At 45.4% G+C, this 17803-nt stretch overlaps 1 protein-coding gene and 1 long non-coding RNA gene across 2 annotated transcripts in view; one reads left to right on the top strand and one right to left on the bottom strand.

Moving 5' to 3' along the window:
- The window catches only part of LOC308335551, a 522414-nt gene that overhangs the window by 211514 nt on the left and 293097 nt on the right, over positions 1-17803 (bottom strand). The gene's annotated exons all lie outside the window — the stretch shown is intronic.
- On the top strand, positions 5305-16099 carry LOC308335837 (FERM domain-containing protein 7; the record flags this gene model as incomplete). The annotated part of the gene is made up of 12 exons (XM_080793055.1): positions 5305-5683; positions 8981-9085; positions 9158-9200; positions 10064-10142; positions 10523-10620; positions 11513-11627; positions 12005-12152; positions 13622-13714; positions 13928-14091; positions 14223-14294; positions 14662-14737; positions 14876-16099. Exons 1-12 carry the CDS (start codon positions 5540-5542, stop codon positions 16097-16099), a joined length of 2361 nt encoding a protein of 786 aa, XP_080649181.1. The 5' UTR covers positions 5305-5539.

Here is a 17803-nt window from a genome sequence, read left to right as displayed (position 1 = left end):
TAAACCTATACTTTTGAAGGTGCCGTTACTATAATTATTTTTGTTCAAATAAACCTCTATATTCCCATAGTATCACGTCTACAGATTGTTTGATAACTGTTCACGATGCAACTCAGATTTGGACCCAAATACAGAACTGAGCAGGTGAAATTCAAGATGATTTAATTGCCAAAAACAGGGGGGCCAGGACCGCTCGAGGGTCCTCAAAGTTACAGTTAGGGGCTGCCAAGTCTTTGTGATAGGAACCTATCACACCATAAAAGTTCCCCACGTGTCAACCTGCAGTATTTTTTATAATCAGTGTTACTAGGCAGTGTAGGCACAGTAATATTTGCAACAGGGTGGTGGGGTTTCCAGGTGGTCCCCAGCTAAATGAGTGTTTTTATCAATTTCATGTTATGCAGTTAGATATGTTTTTTGAGTTATCCACTTTTATATACATTTCTGGCTTGTGACAAAAAACAGCAGGAGTTTGTACAGAGAACTTTTAACCCAAAGTCCAGAAGGGGAACAGGAAAAGTAATGCCCAGACATGGGATTGATGGGAACGAATTTATTTTTTCTAGGCACTTTTTTCTTGGGTCACCAGTGCCACACGGCCCACTATCCCTTTATGAATTGGGGAACAGCAGCTCACACCGGAGCAGCTCACGGTGCAAGGCGTTGTAGATCGGCTATTTTCAAAGACGTTTGATGATATTGCCGTCAAACATGTCTAGGAAGCAATCTATTAAATCTATGAGAAAGTTTAGTCTGCGGCATGACTTTTTTTCAATATAGTGGAGTCCCTGCTTCATCTTTCTCAGCTAAGTGGTCCCTGGCCTGAAAACTTTTGACCCCTGCTCTAGGGTGTATGAGGCTTGAGGAATGTACTGAGAAGTGAGACCACTAAAGCAATAACAAGGACTGGAACAGAACAGAACACAGCGAGAACTGGCAGCATTGGGGGACCATACTGCAACTGAGGGTTTAAATACACACAGGGATAACCAGACACAGGTGAACACAACTGACAATCAACACAGGGATAGGCTAGGGGACTAACAGGACACAGGTGGAGATAACTAATGATCACAGAGGCAGACAGGAAACACTAGGACCAAGACTTCAAAATAAACAACACAACATTAAAGTAATACCTAAGAGTAGGAGAGAGCACAGGAAACAATACCATGGCACTATTAAAAGGAGACAGATCCTGAAGTGCTTGCAAGGTGCACAAACTTTAAGATTCTCACTACTAAAACTAGTAGCTAAATTGGCCATGGAGTCTGTAGCCTAGTCAGAAGAAATATATGTTTGTTCAAATTAGGCATGAAAGCTGTGTGGGACATTGCACTTAAGTTAGAACTTCCCTGAAAAGCCCCGTTCAATACAACTGTCTCATCGATTATTGTCCTTTATTAGTATAACTAATAACTATCTGCTAACTGTAGTGTAGATGAACATCAGTCTTCATTTTTAAATGATGGCTGTCGTCATGTGAAAGCCCAAAACCTCTAGCTTGAATTTAAAAGGCTAATTGAAGTGGCCACATGATAATACTATTCTCTGTTACAACAACTCAGTTTATTCAGTGGCAAACACAACACAACACAACACAGACTGCAGCATCCACCCAATCCCAGAGCAGACACAACACAGACAGCAGCATCCACCCAATCCCAGAGCAGACACAACACAGTCTGCAGCATCCACCCAATCCCAGAGCAGACACAACACAGACTGCAGCATCCACCCAATCCCAGAGCAGACACAACACAGACTGCAGCATCCACCCAATCCCAGAGCAGACACAACACAGACTGCAGCATCCACCCAATCCCAGAGCAGACACAACACAGACTGCAGCATCCACCCAATCCAAGAGCAGACACAACACAGACTGCAGCATCCACCGAATCCCAGAGCAGACACAACACAGACTGCAGCATCCACCCAATCCCAGAGCAGACACAACACAGACTGCAGCGTCCAATCCCAGAGCAGAAACACAACACAACACAGACTGCAGCATCCAATCCCAGAGCAGAAACACAACACAACACAGACTGCAGCATCCAATCCCAGAGACACAAACAGTCACTGACTGAACATGTTTCATTAATTGCCACCCAATCATTGCGTCCTAAAATGACAGCAACAGCTTGAAGTGTACACACAGCTTAATTTGCTTACAACACAAGCAGCAGCAGCAAAGATGGGGAAAAGGGTTCGTACCTTGAGCTGTCTTCTACTTCAGTTGTAGAAGAAGGGATGGCGGCCAGCAGGGTCAAAGTTTGGAACCCACCAATGGATAGAGAGAGATAGAGCAGTCCTCTTTTAGTTGGTCCTCAGATGAGCCCTCCAGCGGGGTCTCCAGTCCTCTCCATCCTCCATACATCCAGATGAGCCCTCCAGCGGGGTCTCCAGTCCTCTCCATCCTCCATACATCCAGATGAGCCCTCCAGCGAGGTCTCCAATCCTCTCCATCCTCCATACATCCAGATGAGCCCTCCAGCGGGGTCTCCAGTCCTCTCCATCCTCCATACATCCAGATGAGCCCTCCAGCGGGGTCTCCAGTCCTCTCCATCCATCCAGAAGATCCCTCCAACGGGGTCTCCAGCCGCAATCAGTGTATGAATGTGTGTGTGTGTGTGTGTGTGTGTGTGTGTGTGTGTGTGTGTGTGTGTGTGTGTGTGTGTGTGTGTGTGTGTGTGTGTGTGTGTGTGTGTGAATGTAATGCATATGAAAAGCGCCTTGGATAAAGGCGCTATATAAATGGCACCGTTTACCATTTAATCCCAGTGTCAATGGCACCGACCAGCCTCATTCTCCTGGTTGATGTTTAGCACTGCACGTAGCATTCTGGTGTAGCACAGTGGGGCCAGGGACGATAGAGCAGGCTTCAGGGTCCAGCATTCACAGCTATATAGGAGAGCGGACATCATGAATGGTAAATGGTGCATTTATATAGCGCCTTTATCCAAGGCGCCTTACATAGATTGTGCATTACATTCATCCATTCACACATACATTCATACACAGATGGCGGCGGAAACCATGCAAGGCACCAACCTGCACATCAGGAGCCATTAGGGGTTCATAAATCATAAATAATAATAACTTGAATTTATATAGCACCTTAAAAAACAAGGACACTTTACATGAATATACTATGAATATAGTATTTCTTTTTTACATTGTATGGTTTTATTACTGTAAATTGTTTGACATTGACTTATAATAATAATTATAGTTGAAATACTTGTTCAGTTATTGTTATTTAAAAAAAAACATTTGCACATAGCTTGTAGAAATGCCTATTCTCATACTTTAGTGTGACAGTCTTGTATGAAGAAGTATAGGGCATTAAGCCATTTTGGGGCGGAACCCCTTTTGGTGTTTTAAACATTATGCTATACTTCAGCTATTGAAAAATAGCAGATCTACAAGCTCATATCGTGCTATGAACTTGTAGGTCTGCTATTTTTGAAAAAATAGTGAAAATTTGCCTCAAATCTTTGAATATATATTCTTTCAGAGTTTCAGTTCAAATCTTTGCTTCTGGGGGGTCCCTGGAACAACATATTTTCAATGGGGGTCGGTGGCATATTACATATCATTTTTGGGGTCCTTGACATGAAATATTGAGAACCACTGATATAGAAACATGAGGTTTTTCAGAAAAAAATATATTTTTTAAATTTCAGGCCTAAATGGGGGATATGATATTTCTGCCTAACAGCAAACAAACACAATATTATTCACTTCACAGGCACAGCACACAAACAATGCTTTATATCCTGACTATAGTTCTTTCATTTTACTTTTTGTAAATATAATTAGTGACATGACATTACACACAAACAAACAATTCACCTCTATTAACCATGAATGCTAAAGCAGCTAATTAACTGTAAGCTAACGCACCTGGTCTCTTGGGGAATTATCGTCCAAGGACGATAATTAAACTTCTCCTCCTGCTGTCACCGTCATTTCTCTGGGCAGTTTCCACTCCCTGACAACACTGACAACTCTCCTCATCTTCCATGAGGTGGAAGTTGGTACGTTTTAACTTGTTTATTTCACTGTTTTACTAACAAACACGAAGGAGTTTGAGTCAAAACAAACACTCGCAGGTGTGTGTGTGTGTGTGTGTGTGTGTGTGTGTGGGGGGGGGGGGGGGTGAAGCCTGCTTAGGGAGTGTCTGCCAATAACCTGCATCACAGAACAGAGTGAGCGTCTGCCTTATTACGTTTTTAACAAAAATCTATGCTTCTGGGCCGGGGGTCCCTGGAACAACATATTTTCAGATGGGGGTCGGTGGCCAATTACATATAATCTTTGGGGTTCCTTGACATGAAAATGTTTGAGAACCACTGACATAGAAACATAGGGTTTTTCAGAAAACTGTTATGATTTAAAAGACATTTTGTAGAATCGTTCTCACGTCTAAATGGGTTAAGACATTTAGGACTGAGGCTGCCGATTCTACAATATGTCTTAGAATAAATACTGACACTGGTGCTCAAACTATAGTTCATGTCAAGGACCCCCAAAAGATTATAATGATCCGTGATCCGCCGACCCCAATCTCAAAATATGTTGTCCATGCACAATAACAGGCTTACATTTTGACTGTTTCACATTTTACATTTTGAGTTAACTATAGTAAAGTAGCGCGTGCGTGTGTGTGTGCCGCGCGCGCGCTGGAGGCTACACTACAGTGCATTGAGTGCAGCCAGTCAGTCATGTCACCATGAAATGTGTATTCTTATGGTGGAGCAGGAGGAGCAGCGCGCGGCGCGCGCGCGTGTGCGTGTGTCCATTCTGCTGAGCCAAACCAACAAGCTGGAAAGTTTAGGCCTCTCAAGAAAGAAAGAAAGAAAGAAAGAAAGAAAGAAAGAAAGAAAGAAAGAAAGAAAAAGTTGCATGGGCTACCTATACAATCATAGAGGCTAGCTACAATACAACATCAGCCTACTTTTATTCTCTCGAGTTTCCACCGACGCAAGGAATGACAGACGTCAGTGGTTTGGAGATTGCAGTGCATAAGCCATTATGCTGCTGGCGGTAGCCCATCTCCTGAGCATTGATTGACGGATGACGGTAGGCTATAGGAATAAGGTCCTATAAGGATATACAGTAGGGCTGCTATAATGCCTGGTTGATTTATAATTCGCCCCGCGACGGTGTCGCGCGGCTCGCCGAAAATGCCCATAGGCTCCACGAGCGCACAAGGCGTCGCGGTCGCGGGAGTCGGGACACCAAATGAAAGCAATATAGTCTCTTCATGTCTGCATTGTCTGGACTGAACTGTAGCCGTATGCTGTAGGCTAGGCTGCTGTGCCTGTGCTGCATGTGTGTCACATCTGGAGAGAAGAGAGAGTGACGGGTGATCACCTCGAGAGCATGATGATGATGATGATGATGATGACTATGGTCGTCGCGTGAGACCGGCGACCGCCGTGTTGGAGCGTGTTAGGGGGGGGGGGGAACCACGTATCCTCTAAATGGATTTAAAAGATGATTGGTGGTGCTGAAGGAGTGTGAGCTGATGATGGGAGACCACCGGCGCGGGCGCAGCGGGAGGCTCGGCAGCCTGGCGACCGCGTCCAAGTCCCGGCTCTCCAAGGAGACCAATAAGCTCCGGCTGCGGGTGTTGTTCCTGGATGACAGCGAGCGCACGTTTGAAGTGGAGGTAAAAACGAACAAGTGAGAAATGACGAGAGATTTAGTGGTGATGTTTATAGGGCTGTCAATATCAATTATCTTTAGCCTATTTTTTGTATTAGCCTACTTGTAAAGTGTGTGTGTCTGTGTGTGTGTGTGTGTGTGTGTGTGTGTGTGTGTGTGTGTGTTGGTTGGGGGGAGCAGTATAGTCGAATATACTTTTAGAATTGACTAATCAATTAGTTTGATGAACTCCAATTAGTTGATCAACTGTTATTCCCTATAGATCAGTTGAAGAGAATATTTATGCTAAAAATTCAAAGATATGCAACAGCTCCAATGACCCATGGGGGTCCCCGGACCCCACTTTGAGAACCAATACTGCACGATTTACAAGTTCACATGCATTATGATGTGTGCTTGTTGTAGACCTTATTCCATTTTTCGGTAGACCTTTGTTATTTAGACCGACTGTTATTCAAATCAATATAGGCTATTCATTTTATTTATTTTTTTATAATCAATTAAACCGATTTGTACTGAGCCTATAATACGCCTGTAGCTATGTGCATATATAAAGAGAGAGCGAGAGAGAGATCGTGTGTGTGTGTGTGTGTGTGTGTGTGTGTGTGTGTGTGTGCGTGCGTGTGTGCGTGCGTGCGTGCGTGCGTGCGTGCGTGCGTGAAGCACCTCCATTATCCGTGCACATACTTTTTCTTTATCCGCAGGACCCTTGCGGCCACAATTCGCATCTTTGTGTGTGTGTGTGTGTGTGTGTGTGTGTGTGTGTGTGTGTGTGTGTGTGTGTGTTTGTGTGCGTGTGTTACATTACATTTTCTCCTGACCCCAATCTTTTCCCCTCCTGCAGGGCAAAATGCCAATTAGCCCTCAAAAGAGGGTTAGATGGACGGCTGGCTTAATGGACAGTTGTATGTTTATATCACAACATCACATAATACTGCTGTGTGATGCTGGCTACTGGATGTACATCATATCAGACTGTATTTAGCTCATTTAGATCATAGTCGCTATTTTCAAAAGGCCAAAATGTAAAGGCACTGAAGTGGTTAATGTATGTTTTGTAATACTAATCCAAATCTACAAAGTATAACTATATATAGTTACTTTGTAGATTAGTAATGGAAGTCACGTGGTTTGACCAAACACTTGTGTTTGACCCTCCCCCAATCAAACACAAGTGTTTGGTCAAACCATGTGACTTCCATTGGAAAAGCATTGAGGCGGTCATGAAACGCATGCCGAGCACAGAACAGTTGTTCTTTATGTGTGTATGAAGCCTGAATAAACATGCTCTGAAAATGCATGGGGTGCACCAATCTGTCCACTTAACTGATGTTTTGCTGCATTTAGAGCTTGTCGATCTCCTACTTTTAATGCTTTTGGCATAAGCCGACGATAAGAGGTTTCTGGCTGACAGCAATGCTATTATATCTAATCATACTGATTTATGTCAGAAGGGATTTAAAATTGCCCACTGCAACATTTTGTGTAAATGGTCCATGTATTATTATAGCGCAATATACAGGCTCACATTCACACACTGATGGTGGAGGCAATCATGCAAGGCACCAACCTGCTCATGAAGAGCAGTTATAGGTGTGTGTGTGTGTGTGTGTGTGTGTGTGTGTGTGTGTGTGTGGTAAATGGTGCATTTATATAGCTCCTTTTTCCAAGGCGCTTTACATAGATTGTGCATTACATTCACCCATTCACACACCGATGCCAGCGGAAACCATGCAGGCACCAACCAGAACATCAGATGCAATTAGGGGTTCAGTGTCTTGCTCAAGGACACTTTGACACTAGCTCTGGGGGAGCCCGGGTTCGAACTGGCAACCTTGCGGTTACCATCCAGCCATTCTACCCCTGAGCCACCGACACCGACGTGTGTGTGCGTGCGTGCGTGCGTGTGTGCGCGTGCGTGCGTGTCCATGTATATTTTATGAACTTGATAACCTTGTGGTCAAAGTTAAGTGAGATCGTGTTTCCTGTGTGTGTGTGTGTGTGTGTGTGTGTGTGTGTGTGTGTGTGTGTGTGTGTGTGTGTGTGTGTGTGTGTGTGTGTGTGTGTGCATGCATTCATGTGTTGGGTATAGCTACAGGAGATCAAGCTAAAAGAGGGTGTGGTTACTTGTCCGTGTTGATAGCCGGTTAGGTCTGTTTCTCTAATCGCACACAGCTGCTGTGTGTGCATCTATCTGTGACACGCATGCACGTACGCACGCACGCACACAGACACACAGACACACACACACACAAACACACACACACACAAACACACACATACACATACACAGAGTTGCCCGCTGTGGTGATAAACACAGATGCAGGGTTGGTTGTCAGGGCTCGTCTATGTCGTCATAGCAAAGGAAGCTTCACACACACGCCTATCTACCCCCATCATGACATGATAATTATTATGAGACAGTGACAGAGAGAATGGGGAAGAGGGAGAGAGGATAGAGAAGGATGGAGGACAAAGTATACACTATAGGGCCAGATTGATACGTATGCAGTGGTGCAAAGTAACAAAGTACAGTTACTTAAGTACAGTAGGCCTACTGTAAGTTTGAGGTACTTTTACTTTACTAAAGCTGCTGTTGTCTCTCCTAATGGTATAGCTACCACATGAATACAGCATGTGGACGAAATCATATCCAACGACAACATAAAACATGTTCAAGAGGCTAAATCTCCTAAATGGTGGTCCGTGGCTCAAATGCAGAGTAAATAATGTACATTGAAAGGAAAAGGGTTGAAAAGCCCTGGCCTACTCAACTGTACAATTAACAGCCTTTCTAGTGGTTGTTCCATTGCCCCCCTCCTGTCACAACAGCTCCCACATCTTGCTGCTGTGCTTGCACATTGAACTTCAACCAGCAAACGTGGGACTTTTATTGTCATAGCCAGGTTTTAAAATAGTTTGGGGGTGTTTAATTATAATCTGTGGCAGGTATGTGTCTCAGAATACAGTGGGTGTTGTAGTCTGTTGTTTTCTCTTGGGAGCCAGATCTGCCTGTGGCGGCCTTTCTCGACTGCATGCTATATGCAGCCATGAACAGTCAAGGATTGCCTTCACAATGCCTTCAAGTTCACAATGCTCAGGTATTGCCTGCTGTGTTGTGCGGTAGCTCTGGAATTAAAGCCTGATTCGGTCTAAAGCCATCTATTTAATGGGTAGCCCCCGGTGAGGGCTGGTGGTCAGGCCTTGTTCAATGTCTGATGCTATTCTAATGGTGTCTCTCTGTCTCTGTCTATCTCTGTCTCTGTCTGTCTCTGTCTGTCTCTGTGGGTCCCTCCTTCAGCAGAGTGTCCTAGGAGGGGAGTTCTATAACAAGGTGTGTGGTCACCTCAAACTCCTGGAGAAGGAATACTTTGGACTGGAGTTCAGACATCACACTGGCAGCTATGTAAGGCGCACACACGCACGCACGCACATGCACTTCTGACTAATAGCTGTGACTAATAGCTGTGTCTTTCAGGTGTGGTTACAGCTGCTGAAGCCCCTGGCTAAACAGATCACATGTAAGTCAACCAGCCAATCATCACTTCACATCAACCTCATGAACCCCAGCATTTTCATGACGCAGAAGACACATGAAAATGTGAATTAAGGTTTTACATTTTCTGGATATAGTGAAAATCACACTTGTGTGAAGTGAGGGGCACTATTACGATACGATACGATAGAACTTTATAGTCAGCTTGCGCTGAAATTTGTTTTGCGTCCATGACGTCACCGTTCAAGATACAGACAAGACATAGACATACATTACAGGACACAAATCACAGAAACAGACAGGAACAAGAACATATCCTCTGGTTTACCGATTTTGGTTTAAAAGCAGAACAGATTGGTGTACAAAAGTGTTCTTTAATCTGTTTTTCTTATATTTAGGGACTCTAAACTGCCTCATGGAGGGCAACCATTGATATTCATCATTTAAAACATGTAAGGGGTCAGAGGAGATACTCTTGCCAGTCTAAGCATGCTCTTAGTCTGGGCCTCTTTAAAGTAGTGTAACGCGACCTCAACCCAGCCTACCAACAATGTTTATCGCAGATCTTAATTTGGCTATACAGTTTGTTCTCATACAGTATACTATAGATAGGCTGTTAAACCAGGCCGTGCTACAGTACAACATCACAGTTTGAACGACAGACGTATAGAAAAGAGACAAGATCTGACTACTAGCACCAAACGATCTAAGTCGGCGTAAGGAGTACAGTACATGCGCTGCTGCATCCTCTTACAGATATAGTCAATATGAGAGGAGAGTTGTAAGACGGAACTTGTTCAATACCTGAACCATGGATTGCCATCGTGGTGTCTTTCCACCGGGAGCAGGACCAAAGATAATCTCTCTCTCTCTCTCTCTCTCTCTCAGACACCAGTGATCTATTCTTTAGGTTCATAGTGAAGTTTTTCCCTCCAGACCCTGGACAACTGAAGAGAGGCCTCACCAGGTAATACTGTGTACATGTGCGTGCGTGCGTGCGTGTGTGTGTGTGTGTGTCAGTGTGTGTGCGTGACCGCGTGCGCGTGTGTGAGAGTGTGTGCGACGTGGGTGCGACGTGCCTGTATGGCAGCAATGTATCTAAAATATAGCTGAGTAGTGAGAACTGTAGTCAAAGTCAAACTAAACTCATTAAGTCAAATTGCATAATCATGTCCAGTTGTCAGTGGCACCCCCTGGTGGAGAATCAACAGTAGAGCAGTGTATAGTGTAGTATGATGGTATTTCATGGTTTTACTACATTTTGTGTGTGTGTGTGTGTGTGTGTGTGTGTGTGTGTGTGTGTGTGTGTGTGTGTGCGTGCGTGCGTGCGTGCGTGCGTGCGTGTAGGTACCTGTTTACCCTGCAGATAAAACAGGATCTGTCTAATGGCAGCCTGACGTGTAATGATAACAGCGCCGCCCTGCTGGTTTCTCATTTACTGCAGTGTAAGTACAGTGCACTCGTGCTGGGCTAGGCCCCCTCCTCATTTCCCTCTACACTAAATACTAGTATACTACGGGTGTAACAATACATTTTAACAGCAATAGGAAAAAGATATGCATCACGATCCATGGTTGACGACACGATACGGTCCATCATATGTATGATGGACCAATATTATTGGTTCAGTCATGGCGATATGATTGCATGATTTAAAATCAATACAGTAAGTATTTAGCAAAACAAGTAAATCTGTGTAGTTTTTTAAGAGAAAGTTTATTATTATGGATATAAACACAATGATTCTCTGGCAAATACATCGACAATGTAATATTTGAACACATATGGACTAACTCGCCTCTTGACATGATTACACACATTTATATTATCAATAGACCAAGTGTAGCGATATGGATTGGAAAAGTAATAGTCATTCATAGTCTGGATTTTCGGTGGTGAGGTGACCACCGAACTACAACATGACGTCACAAGCCGCGGTGAAGAGCAAACCACCGGAGCGGTGGTCACCTCACCACCGAAAATCCAGACTATGAATGAGCCTTTAAAACGCAGTACTTTTCATATCGATACAGCTGAATTGTTGAAATTAAAATCGGTGCATCGCTACAGCCCTATATATGGCAACCTTCCCGTGTTCACTAGTCCAATCCAGAAGAACACCGTTTTCTGGCCACTGCTACAGAGCTGACAATGAGGTTATATCTTCCCTTCTTCTCTGGAGTCCTGCCTCAAAGCAGACCAGAGGTAGAAAACTGTCGTTCCCTGATGTCATCGACTCATCGCTAGGGACACATGCAACAGTAAGCAGGAACTGGGGATGGCAATGAAGGACCGGAAAGTCCTACTAAATAATCCATACTAATGTGTATCCTACAGCAGAGCTAGGGGACTATGATGAGGACGAGGACTGTCATCATCTGGAGCTAAAACATTACGTCCCCAACCAGGAATATCTGGACCACAAGATCATGAAGTTACATAAGAAGCACAGGTACTCCCTCCCACACACATTGATTGATTTGAATACTTTAATTGGCCGGGAATGTAATGTTTGTTTGTTTTTTAAGATGGAGTGCCATGATTTTTCCCACCCTTTAACATGGTCATGTTAAAGAATGTTTTCAAAATAGTGTAGAGTATTTGTTAAAATGTCATTTTTATGTGGACATGCCTACCCGTTCATTAAGAATTTGGTGTCCAAATCAAAGAAAAAGAAACGCGGAAGCAGACGGGTGCTTCAAAACGCCACTGCAGAGCAACTTCCACTGAAATGAATAGCAGGGGGGACGGGGCTATCGCTCCGGTTCAGTCTCTATATCCTTTTATTACTCCATGGTTGAAACATGGAGGTTTCCTCCTCCTCCACAGAGGGGCGACTCCGGCGGCGTCAGACATCCAGCTGCTGGAGGTGGCCAGGAAGCTGGACATGTACGGCATCAGACCTCACCCTGCACACGACGGGGAGGGAATGAGGATCAGCCTGGCTGTCACACACTGTGGAGTACTGGTGTTCCAGGTACATTAACCTATAATCACACACTGTGGAGTACTGGTGTTCCAGGTACATTAACCTATAACCCTAACAGTAACACACACTGTACACACTGTGGAGTACTGGTGTTCCAGGTACATTAACCTATAATCATACACTGTGGAGTACTGGTGTTCCAGGTACATTAACCTATACCTACACACTGTGGAGTACTGGTGTTCCAGGTACATTAACCTATAACCACACTGTGGAGTACTGGTGTTCCAGGTACACTATAACCCTAACAGTAACACACACTGTACACACTGTGGAGTACTGGTGTTCCAGGTACATTAACCTATAACCACACTGTGGAGTACTGGTGTTCCAGGTACATTAACCTATAACCACACTGTGGAGTACTGGTGTTCCAGGTACATTAACCTATAACCCTAACACACTCTGGAGTACTGGTGTTTCAGGTACTATCACCAGTACTCATCTACTCTTACTGAAGGTGCATATGTTTTACTCTAGTGTTTCTCAACCTTTTTTGGGCCAGTGCCCAATTTGAGACGGTAGGAAATATAGGCGTTCCAGTGTGTGTTCTGTTCTGTGCACGGGGTCCCTGACAGGGAAGCGACTCTGTGAGAAGAGTGGTGGAGGCAGGCGGATATGAAAGCGTTTCCATTTTTGTATCAAGGAAAAAGGAAAGGTTTTACTTGTGTTTGAGCACCTCTCTGATAATGGCACATGCATGCTCTCATGATGTGCTTCATGAAACCATTAGTTGAGAGTTATAGAAGTCACTCAGCCCAGGATGCTATTGAGTGAACTAATACGACTAATGGATTGGAGTGACGGAAAATATTATTATAATCCCAAAAGTACAAACTCTGGAATATCTTCAAATGGATGAGATGGAGGAACTGCACTGTACAAAAGTATTGGCATCAAAATGTACTTAAAGTAGAAAATACTAAGACAAGCTCACAATGCGTCACATCGCAACGCATTGCTATTCAAATGGCCTAAATGTCTATATAGGTCCGAATCACATAACTAAAGTTTTCAAATAATTGTAGTGGAGTAAAAGTAAGGTGCATAGTGGGAGAAGTGCAGGAGAGCACTGAAAACAACAGAGCTGAGGAAGGGACTGGGGAGACAGGCTTTAAAAGGGCGTCGGCACCGGGCCCAGGTGCCGACACTTGACTGATTATGACATTATAGCTCTGCTCCCCAATCCACTGAAAGACAAGGATAACAGAAATTAGGATAGCAAAGCAAATAAACCATAATCAACTAACCAAAGTGTATTATAAATATACTATATATATAATATATAGTACTATATACTATATAAAAAGCTACACCAGACCACATAATATAAGATACCATACTTCTAAATATACTGTAAATACCATAATATAGTAGTACAATACAATATCCTACACCATACCTACAGGGGACTGCCACAATCTATACTTCTGTCGTGTTTGTCTCTGGGTTTTCAGGGAAACACCAAGATCAACACGTTCAGCTGGGCCAAGATACGGAAGCTCAGTTTCAAGCGCAAACACTTCCTCATCAAGCTGCACAAGATTGGGGTGAGCAGCTATCAATACACACAACTAAATGACAACACATGCCTATAGACATGTAGGCTATACTGAAGAAAGAAAGAAAGAAAGAAAGAAAGAAAGAAAGAAAGAAAGAAAGAAAGAAAGAAAGAACACATTAATGTTTAAGTTTGATGATATGAATATCTATGTACAGGCAGTTATGTTTACAGTGTGAGTGTGTATATGTGCGTGCCACAGCCCTCTCATAAGGACATCGTGGAGTTCTCCATGGCGAGTCGTGATGTGTGCAAGTCCTTCTGGAAGGTGTGTGTGGAGTACCACGCCTTCTTCAGGCTGCCGGAGGAACCGCAGCCCACACACACAACCATACTGTCCTGCAAGGGATCCAGCTTTAGATACAGGTGCACACACACACACACACACACACACACCAGTATATTCAGGGATATGCTGTACTAATGATACCGTTTTTGTTTAGTTTTTTTCTAATCAAAGTGATTGATTTGTGTGTGTGTGTGTGTGTGTGTGTCAGTGGACGCACGCAGAAGCAGCTGTTGGAGTGCATGGGGCCTGGAGGAGAGAGGAAGCACACTCAGTTTGAGAGGTGAGAACAACTCACAAAAACATTCATTCAGTTCAATACAGGGCATAGCAGTGGCAGCCATGTTCTGGTTCCACTCAGATTCACTCATGTTTTCCATAGAGATTTCCAAAAAGCCTGAATCAAAAAGTGAATCATGACCATACCATATTTGATTATCGAATATTTAATTATATGATAGCTTATACTAGCTACACGTATATTTCATTTAATCTGCCACAGAATCGTTATTGTCATGATTCACCAGGAGCCTGGATGGCTTGATTCTAGGCTTAAGTGTGAATTTGAGCGGAAGCAAAAATGGCCACCACTGCTATGGCTGCTTGGCCAGTGTCCAGTCAATACTGTCTCTCTGTCCTTCTTTCTCCAGGACGGTTCGCCACGCAGACTACGACGCCAGACAGTCTCGCTCGTCTCCCGACCTCCTAACCGACGTGTCCAAACAAGTAATCACACCGTTTTCTTTAAATCAAATACATAAATACACAGTAGAGCATAAATGGTGGCTTAGGAAAGTGTTTTGTTAGAGACTTAATTTTAACCTGAATACACTATACGTGTGTTCCTGTGTGTTTCCTCCACAGATGTACAGTCATCCGTTCCATCGTCCCTGCAGAACTCGGGTGGTCCGCAGCCAGGACCCCCTGGACCCCCCGCGCACACACAACGACTATGTGGAGGTCCCCGCGGGGGGAGGGGCCAAACGCAGCCAATCATCCGTCGATGTGGCCCAGAAGCCCCACCCGACCTCTGGCCACGAGGCCCGTCGTCCCCTGTCACCGGCGTCTTTCGACCAATCGTCTCCCGCGGCCAAGACGCGGCCCGCCTCCACCTCGGCGATGGAGGAGGGGCGAGCGGGGAGGCCGGGAGGGAGCGGAGCGGCACAGCGCCAGGCGCAGCGCCTCGCCGGCGTCTACGGCAACCGCTCCCGCCGCAGGCCCCACCCCCAGCCGCACCCGGACGCCGCGCAGCAACTGGTCCTCCTGTACCCCAACAGCCCCGCCTTCCAGTACCGCCCCGTCCTCCCCGTGTTCCCGCTGGCCCCGCCGCACTTCCCCCGACACTACGGCTACCTGCGCTCCGACCACATGGCCGTGTCCTCCCTGGAGCGCTTCCCGCAGCACAGGCGGGACTACGAGCGGATGGCGGGCCTGGCCTGGCCACGCCCCTCCCTCCACTCTCCGACCTCCGCCCGCAGCACGTGCTCACTCTCGCCGCTCCGGAGCCGGCGGCTCCGCCCCTCGGGCTTCGGGGGCGGGCCGGGATTGGCCGGCGGGGCGGTGGCGTACCCACCGGGGAGCGTCGGGGCGAGGCTATTGGACGCTGGCCGCCGGGGCACGGAGGCGGGCCACTACAGCGACGACTCCCGCTTCCTGCCGGGGTTGCCGCGGCGAGCCGCCAGCCAATCGGACGTCAAGTTCCACATGGCCCGCAGCTCCAACCCCGCCTTCGACCCCGCCTCCGAGTTCCGCCCCCTGGGCTACTACCCTCACCTGATGCGGCCCTCCCGCCCCACCTACCTCCCTCTGAACTCCTCCCCCTTGCAGGAGCGACCCACGTCGCTGGGCGTCATAGGGGGGGCCGGGGGGTCCACGGGGAGCTACGACTCTGACCCGGAGGTCTTCTACACGTACTACCACTCTACACCCCCAGGGGGCGGACTGGCCAGGATGAGGCGCTCCTCCGGGAGCCTCCAACTGGACGAGGAGGAGGAGGAGGGGGGAGAGGGGAGGGACGACCGAGGAGAGGAGGACAGGAGAGGAGAGGGAGGTGGAGGACGGGTGAGGATTACTCAAGTCAGGCTGTGAATGGAAGCGTTGCAACGCGGAAAATAAACAGACGTGTGTGTGTGTGTGTGGACAAAATAGAAGATCTACAAGCTCACAGTGCAACGCATTGCAAATCAAACTGAGCACACACAGATCCCAGTGCAGACTAATCTGGACACACACACACAGATGAGTTGGAGAATTCCCTCTTCTGACACGACGGACAGACGACACTCAAAACTCTTCTGTTGTGCCATGTTATGTATAACTTATGTTGATGTGCCAGTTCAGCGATGTAGCTTTTGTCAAACTTCCCATACCAGGATGAAAAGTAACCTACATCATTCTGAAAGTACTGAAGCTAACTCTCCCACAAGCTACTGGCTGGAAGTATCCGGCTACTGCCCAGCTCTGCACGGAAGTAGGCTAGTATAAATGAACATGATGGTAATTCTGTGAGCAGTTAGTGCTCACAGGCAGATAGGCTTGTTTTGGTTCAAAACCATGTATACTGTATGTGAAAGGTTTTACAATTAAGCTATTTTTATAATACAAAGTTTTGACATATTTTTTAGGACCCCCCTATTATGTTGAAAATAAAGATATGCTTAAATTTTTAATTGAAATTAAACTTTATGGACAGAGAGAGAGAGATCTAAAAGTAAAAGCACACAATGCATCACATTGCGACACATTGTGAGCTTGTAGATTTTCAAATGGCCAAATTGCAGATAGAACTGAAGTGGTTAGTGTATGTTTTGTAATACTAATCAAAATCTACAAAGTAACTAAAGTTTTCAAATAATTGTAGTGGAGTAAAAGTATAATAATTGGAAATACTCAACTCCAGTAAAGTACAAATACCATTTTTTTTACTTAAGTAATTAAGTCAATATACTTAGTTACTGCCAGTGTGAGCGCAGAATTAGGGGTTGTGTTGTGTGTTCAATGGTTGCTGAGATTGCAAGTTTTAATAAAGTGCGTACGTGCGTGTGTGGATGTGATAAACTATCTGTAAACTTATCAAGTCATTTATTTGGGCAACACATTGTTTAAGTGGTTGTAATTGAGGCTTCTATCAACCAGCATATGTACTTTGAGTGTGCTGAACTCCTTTGTCAATAGGCCTACATGATGCTCTCATGGTAACGTGACAGAGTTTGTACGTGACGGATCACCAGCGTTGACGCAACTCCAGTGGCAGCTCTCTACAGGTGGGCCAATAGATGGCCGAAGCCCTGGCGTCCCCTCCATTCCCCTGGTTCACGGAAGTAATTTCTCTATGGAGAATAACATGGGGTCATCTTAAAATCCTTTCATATAAGCGTTGCTGTCCAAAAATAAACAAGCTGTCTCTGCGTTATTGTCAGGGAGGTGTCTCTGGTCTGTATTGTCAGGGAGGTGTCTCTGTATCGTTTGATACAGTCCGTTTCTAGCGAAAATGTAACTAATTCAGTAGCAGTAACAGTTTTCTCTCAGTCAGTTGATTCTTCATATCCATATGAGTGAAACGGCCGCGATGACATGTTTATTTTTCAAACACAGTTCTTATATGAACTATGGGGATTACAATGCAAATAAAAAGTACATGAACCTGTGGATTTGTGCCCTCTACCGATATTGACGTCAGACTTCGGTGCTCTATGCCCACCCAGATTGGACTTTGTCCCTCCAGTCCAGATTGGCCAGTGGTACCCTACCGTACCAATATTTTAATGTTTTACAAACTATAAATTCTACATG

Source organism: Protomyctophum bolini (assembly GCF_963924005.1).
Source record: "Protomyctophum bolini genome assembly, chromosome: 20".
NCBI classification, from domain to species: domain Eukaryota; kingdom Metazoa; phylum Chordata; class Actinopteri; order Myctophiformes; family Myctophidae; genus Protomyctophum; species Protomyctophum bolini.
This window is presented reverse-complemented; position numbering and strand designations above follow the sequence as displayed.